At 49.3% G+C, this 7,500-nt stretch overlaps 1 protein-coding gene across 1 annotated transcript in view; it reads right to left on the bottom strand.

Moving 5' to 3' along the window:
• Positions 1-2,287: 2,287 nt before the first annotated feature.
• The window catches only part of LOC123508164, a 7,346-nt gene continuing 2,133 nt past the window's right edge, over positions 2,288-7,500 (bottom strand). The window contains 3 exon segments of the mRNA XM_045261699.1: positions 2,288-2,674; positions 2,975-3,477; positions 3,480-5,017. Coding sequence (XP_045117634.1) covers positions 2,288-2,674; positions 2,975-3,477; positions 3,480-5,017 — 2,428 coding nt within the window.

Consider the following 7,500-nt stretch of genomic DNA (forward strand, 5'->3'; position numbering starts at 1 on the left):
TATATATATATATATATATATATATATATCTTGTGATAATTATCACACACACATCACACACACACACACACACACACACACACACACACTACAATCATCCTACTTAAACTACAATAACCTGATAAATACATGAACATTCATACATCAGGAGGCAAGAAAAATGCTTGACAAACAGACGGACATGAACAAACAAAGAAAACGATAAACAGAAATAACCACACACACAATCATAGACAACATTAGGAGAAAAGAACAGCAAGAAAACCCTTCACAAACATGAACAAACACAATCAACCAAACAGACGAAAGGGGGAAAAAACAAATGTCGAGAGAACCATATGTTAAGACACAGATCACGCTTTGTCTCCGAGTCACAGTTACAGAACAAGGTCACAGGAAGGTCACATCAGCAAAGACCTGACCGCCCAGGGTAAATCACTAGTCACCTTCGCACTTGGTTGCTGTTAGGACCTATTGCAACACCTTGATCGATTCATCCTCGATAGGAATGTAAAGGAGAGAGAGAGAGAGAGAGAGAGAGAGAGAGAGAGAGAGAGAGAGAGAGAGAGAGAGAGAGAGAGAGAGAGAGAGAGAGAGAGAGAGAGAGAGAGAGAGAGAGAGAGAGAGAGAGAGAGAGAGAGAGAGAGAGAGAGAGAGAGAGAGAGAATTAAACTTTTTTCTTATTTACGAATGATGAAAAATATAGAATATACCAAGCTACAAATCCAATCTCTGTCTGTCTGTCTGTCTGTCTGTCTATCTGTCTCTCTCTCTCTCTCTCTCTCTCTCTCTCTCTCTCTCTCTCTCTCTCTCTCTCTCTCTCTCTCTCTCTCTCTCTCTCTCTCTCTCTCATAATTAAAACTAAATGCAGACATTAATTGTGTAGTTGTGTATCTATTGGGAACAAGGCTACTTTTTTTTTCTGACAAGCAATATAGGAGGATCGTTTGAGGAGAACTCTACAGTACTATTGAGGAGGGTACACTGGTGGAGAAAAATGTATTAAGTAAGGTAGACAAGCTACGTATAATGTCAAAGGCTGTACTAAAGAAGAGTGAACAGGAGAAGGGTATACAGAAGAATGGTGAACCAGATGAGTGTACTGAGGAAAGGTGAAGGCGAGGGGGACGCAAACGTGTGATTAATGACAGGTAAATCCAAGTACTGAACATGAAATTACATGTGTGTGTGTGTGTGTGTGTGTGTGTGTGTGTGTGTGTGTGTGTGTGGAAGTGTGTTTGTCATTCCCCTACGGTCCTCTGCTGATAACCCCGAAGTGAGACTACTCACACACCACAAACCGGCACAGCGAGGATACAAGCCCTGGCATACTTACTTTCCTGATTGTGAGCAGAATGTGCTACCACTTCACTACTTGCTGTGTGTGTGTGTGTGTGTGTGTGTGTGTGTGTGTGTGTGTGTGTGTGTGTGTGTGTGTGTGTGTGTGTGTGTGTGTGTGTGTGTGTGTGTGTGTGTGTGTGTGTGTTTCCATCAATAAAGGAAAAAAATCCAAGCGTAGCTCGCATATGCTTTTTTATCTACATGTGCGTTCAATTCATCTTTTACTGCTTTCCATTACATTTTTCTACTCTACTCTAATTCTCCCCCACATCTCTCTCTCTCTCTCTCTCTCTCTCTCTCTCTCTCTCTCTCTCTCTCTCTCTCTCACCTAGGTAAAAAAGTATAGTTCAGCAGTCGATACACCAAGTTACTGCTACTGGAATCGGAACACGAAGCATATGAAGAAAGAGGAACATAAAAGGAAGTAAAAAAAAGACGTGTACAAGAGAGCATTGGAATACGAGACGTAAATAAATTATTTACCAAACATCAATTCTCTCCCGCACCTCATACCGTACTAAAAAAAGAGCATTGTACTAGAGAGAGAGAGAGAGAGAGAGAGAGAGAGAGAGAGAGAGAGAGAGAGAGAGAGAGAGAGAGAGAGAGAGAGAGAGAGAGAAATCATTGATCAAAATTACTTCGCTATGTTATCTGCTTGTCGGTCTGTTTGTCTCTCTGGTTTGCGTTTAGACCTCTCCCTCTTTCTAAGTCTGTGAATTTGCACCTCTGCCTGTTCCTGTTTTCCTTACAAGCCTGTTATACTGGATATTTCTTTGTCTTTTTATGTTTAATCATTCTCTCTCTCTCTCTCTCTCTCTCTCTCTCTCTCTCTCTCTCTCTCTCTCTCTCTCTCTCTCTTTTTATCTATTTGAACTATCATACATATATGAGTTGTGTACATTATTTTAGTTCTTTGCTAAAGTTACATTTGCCTTTTGCAACTATCTTATAGCATGTACTGTACATTATAATGAGGCTGGGTGTGTAACCATCTGTGTGTGGTCTCCTTCATCTGCTGTGTGGACAGACGTCGCACGTCCACCACAGCAGTGAAAGCATTCCACCACACTACAGTGGCGGAAGAGAAGGCCCGTTTGTGGGTGCTGGAGCGAGACCTTGGTGCCTCAAGGAGGAGGTCGTTGCTCAAAACCGTTCTCGTATTTCGCTCAGATCTCCTCCAGGTAGCTCTCAGGTCCGCTAGGTGAGGAACATTCTGGATCTGCGCTTTATGCAGCACTGTCAGCGCCGCCACTTTCCGGCGGTGATCCAGTGTGTCCCTCAGCACCTGCCTGTCCTCCTGTCTCTGCTGTTGCTGCTGCTGTTGTTGTTGTCGCTGCCGCCACGGTTGTCGGGAAGGTGCTGCTGTCTGGCGTTACTGATAAGGCGCTCTGCCCTCCTCTGCACTTTATCTAGCAGGGTGAGGTGGCTTCGAGCGCTGGACATCCACGTGAGCGGCGCGTACTCCATGATGGGCCTGACCTGAGCCTTGTACAGGGTCAGGAGCCCATCGGCGTCAAGGAGGTGTCTCAGACGGCGCAACAATGTCACCTTCTGCGACGCTTTTGAGCTACATCTACGAGGTGACGGTCGAAGAGCAGCCTTGAGTCCACCTCCACACCAAGGATGTTCACACTGTCCTGTAGAGGATGCTGTTGTCGCCCATCCTCAGCCTTCCACGCAACCGACGCGCGTCCTCATGAGAGCGGGATATCACCATGGCCTGAGTCTTTTCGGGGGCAAACTTGACTTGCCACCGGTCGCCCCAGGCCATGATGTCGGAGAGTAGTGCGTTGGCAGTCTGTACTGCTGCCTGCTCCTCCCCCCTCTCGTAAGTCAAGGAGATGGTGCAGTCGTCTGCGTACGCACTGGCTGAGGGGACAATATGTAGGAGGTCATTGAAGTAAATGTTCCACAATATGGGCCCCAGGACTGACCCTTGTGGAACAGAGGCCTCTACAGGAAAGCTGGCTGAGGTGTGGCCGTTCACAACAACGCGGAGACTCCTGCCCGTCAGGTAGTTGGAGAGCAGGTGCAGCAGGTCCCCGGTGATGCCCAGCTGCTCCAGCTTGGCCACTAATCCCCGATGCCACACAGTGTCAAAGGCGCCGGCGATGTCCAGGGCAATCACCAGCGAGGGCGGCCAGCATCCAGGGCGTCGTGCCAGGATTTGGAGAGAAGAAGGAGTAGATCTGAGGTGGAGCGTCCTTTCCTGAAGCCGAACTGCCTGGGTGAGTGAAGGTGGTGCTCGTCCAGGAACCTCGTCACCTGCTCTCCAATGATCCTCTCGAAGATCTTGCTGACCACCGAGAGCAGGGAGATGGGGCGGTAGTTATTCGGCTTCGACTTCTCCTTCTTCTTATGAACGGGTGTAACTCTCGCCTCTTTCCACTGAGACGGCCACGTCCTGGACACAAGGCACTGGCGGAAGATACACACGAGGGGCGTGGTGAGCTCATCAGCACATTGTTTGAGGAGGTGAGGACTTATACTATCAGGACCTGCAGCCTTCCTGACGTTGACACCCTTCAGGTGCCTCCTAACAGCAGCCTCCGTGATTACCACGCTTTCAATGCTTGAAGGAACAAGGCGTGGGAGAGGTGGTGGCTGCCTGTCTGGTTCTGGCGTCTTCATTTTATCGCTGAACACTTGTGCAAGCAAGTCAGCTTTCTCCTGGTTGGTGACAGCCAGGTTCCCACAAGGCTTAGTGAGGGCCGGGACACGTTCGTGGGAGGTGACGCCCTGCTTCTCCTTCACCAGACTCCACCACCGCTTTGGATCCAGCTGGTTGGAAGACAACATTCTCCTGTTATTTTCTTCCCATCTTGCCTTGGCCCATTTCGCGACTTGCGTCATATCTTGGCACGCAGCTCGGTGTATCGCCTTGTTCCGCTGGGTGGGCCGCCTCTTATATTGCTGCCACGCGCAGTACTTTCGTTCCGCAGCAACGCGACAACGATACCCAAACCAGGGCTGGTCCTTTGGGGTCGTTCGGTAGGTCCTGTGTGGCACGTGTTGCTGCTGTAAGTCCTGGAGGATGGTGGTGAGAGTGGTGACGTCATGGTGAGGCTCGCCAGTGAGCACTGCGTCCCAGGAAGTCTCCCTCAGGGCTCGTCTCACTGCTCCCCAGTCGGCGCGGTCCCACAGCCAGATGGTCCTGTGGTGGTCCTCCTCGCGTGCTGGGGCGAGGTTAATGGTGGAGAGGACGGCGAGGTGGTCAGAGGTACCCACGAAGTCCAGTGGGCGGCTCTGTACGCTGTCACCTGCCAGGTCCGTCAGCACAGGGTCCAGGGATCCTCCACGCTGGTGTGTGGGGAAGTCAACATGGTTGTGAAGTCCCTGCACTACTGTCAGCTCAGTAAATGCCCTCAGCACAATATTGTGGTTGAGGTCACCCACGATCACGACATTCTGACAGTTGTGAGCCGCCATGATGTTGTCCAGGTTGTCAGTGAGGTAGTTTAGCGGCTCGCTTCCCTGCCACTGAGGTCGGTACATGACGCACAGCAGCAGGGCGCCCCTGTCAGCAAGTATGGTGCGGAAAAACATCAACTCCATCACTTCAGGTGTGTTGACTGTCAGGGCGTCGATGTGGAGGCCCTCACGATGACACACAGCTAAACCACCTTCCTGCCCACCGCGGCGGTCACGTCTCGTCCAGTGAGAGTAGCCGATGATCCTGTCGCAGGTGGTGACACAACTGTCGTCCAGGAAAGTAAGTCTCTCTCTCTCTCTCTCTCTCTCTCTCTCTCTCTCTCTCTCTCTCTCTCTCTCTCTCTCTCTCTCTCTATCTATCTATCTATCTATCTATCTATCTATCTATCTATCTATCTCTTCTACAATTGCCCAATGTAAGTCACAAAGTCCTTTCCCTGCCACTACAATACACCCCTACCAACCCTTCCGTCACTCACACCCTCCCTGACACCTCACCATTTAGCCCCTGTAATGTTATCCCTCCCTCCTTGTACCCATCACCCCCGTACTTCATCACCTCTTCCCCCTTGGCAATATATCCTCCCTTTGCCCATTAGTTTCCTCCCCTAATTCAATGGAGTCTTCAGTATTCCTTGCCCTTCCCATTCCCTGCACTACTAACCCGTAAGACCAATAGATGTACTCCCTTTAAGACTCTCCAATCAGCACTAACACCATCAGCAACACCCTTTCATCGACGGCGCCTTCCATTGTACACCACATACTCCTCGTAAACCCCACGTTACTCTCCCCTCTCTCCCTTCACCTCTCCCTTCTCCAATCCCCAGTAGCGACCGCCATCACTCCCGCAAGAAGTATTGGAACGGAGAACGCATTTCTAACTTATAAATCGGGCAGTGCAACAAAGCCTGGACGGTGACGCGAGTGGACGCACAATACGGGAGGCAACGCTAAATCACGGCACACAGGGATACACCACGGCGGCTGCTGAATCTATGGCGGGAGAGACGGATGGCGGCAGGCGGGCAGCGAGACAGGGAGGAAGAGAAGGTGAGGAGAGGATGTTTGTAGTCACGGGTGTAGGATAGAAGGAGGATGGAGAGAGAGAGAGAGAGAGAGAGAGAGAGAGAGAGAGAGAGAGAGAGAGAGAGAGAGAGAGAGAGAGAGAGAGAGAGAGAGAGAGAGAGAGAGAATGAAGAGAGTGAGTAGGGAGATAGTATGCACAAGTATTTCATCATCAAACACAACCTCGATAACCTCCTTTCCTCCCTTTCTTCTATTCCCTCCCTCTCCTCTACATTATCCGCAATCTCTCTCTCTCTCTCTCTCTCTCTCTCTCTCTCTCTCTCTCTCTCTCTCTCTCTCTCTCTCATTTTGGAACTACAGCATAACTTAAAAAATTGTCCTTTCATCTCATAGACATCACAGTTACTATTTGCACCAACCCGGGCGTGGCTTATCACTTTACACTCCTATCTGATCGTGCAGTCACCAGTGTGGGGTAGAGACAGGGAAGATTCGTAACTGGAAGGGGAGAAAGACAGCAGAGTGGGAGGCAAGGGGGGAAAATGACACTGTAAGTGCATGGAGGGGAGGGAATGTGATAGGAAGTGAGGAAGGATGAGGAGGAAGGAGGGAGAAGAGGAGTGTGAAACGTGATTAGAGAAGTGTGAAGGTGTGATCTGAAGGGTACAGAGAGAGAGAGAGAGAGAGAGAGAGAGAGAGAGAGAGAGAGAGAGAGAGAGAGAGAGAGAGAGAGAGAGAGAGAGAGAGAGAGAGAGAGAGAGAGAGAGAGAGAGAGAGAGAGAGAGAGAGAGAGAGAGTATAAAGAATGGAATACAGAAAATTGGACCACGAAAAACAACTTGTGCTACTGTCTAAGTCACAATAAGTTTCTTTTAAGACTTCAAATTCTTCCTTCTTTTCTTTCTCTTCCTGCTTTCACGCCCCGCTGCTCCCTTCACTTCCTCCACCACCTTAATCAGCAAGCAGACCCGTGTAGAGTATTCCCAAAAATCCACGGAAAAGTTAGGATATCATCGCGTTACAGCAAAAACACGTGGCGAGGAGATTGGAGAAGGCCCATCGAGGAAGCTGAGAGGACAGGTGAAGCGAGTCCAGGTGTGGGTCAGGACGGATGGAGGATGCAAGTGTCACCTCTGCAACTGAACCTAACGAGACTTTTTACAGGTGAGCAACTTTACCTGTGCCTTTGAGCTCTCTCCCTTCCGGTCTTCCCTTCACCACCACCACCCTCGTCTCTTCTACCCCCCTTGATCCTACCTGCACAAGTTTACCTTCCTACCTTTCTACTCTCAAGATATTCCTCTTGCAGCCTTACAGTCGTTACATTTTACACGTTCTCACTACTTTTTCTTTAACTGGCTATTTTTATCTCCTCCTCCTCGATACGCAGAAAAAGCTGTGGAGGACATTTTACTGCGAATAAATCTGACTGCTACTCGACGCCTGACCCGCCAGAGCTAAAAGTGTGGCACCAAGCAACACTTTTTCGGGTTCATGTTTGACTGAGAGTTTATAAGATAGAGGATGGGTGCAGAGATGGAAGGGAGGAGAGTTCTATGGATACAATGGATGCTAGAAGGCTATGTGAAAGAGGAAGTGTGAATAAGAAGAGAGAGAGAGAGAGAGAGAGAGAGAGAGAGAGAGAGAGAGAGAGAGAGAGAGAGAGAGAGAGAGAGAGAGAGAGAGAGAGAGAGAGAG

The sequence above is a fragment of the Portunus trituberculatus genome, chromosome 24 (genome assembly GCF_017591435.1).
Source record: "Portunus trituberculatus isolate SZX2019 chromosome 24, ASM1759143v1, whole genome shotgun sequence".
Classification (NCBI taxonomy): domain Eukaryota; kingdom Metazoa; phylum Arthropoda; class Malacostraca; order Decapoda; family Portunidae; genus Portunus; species Portunus trituberculatus.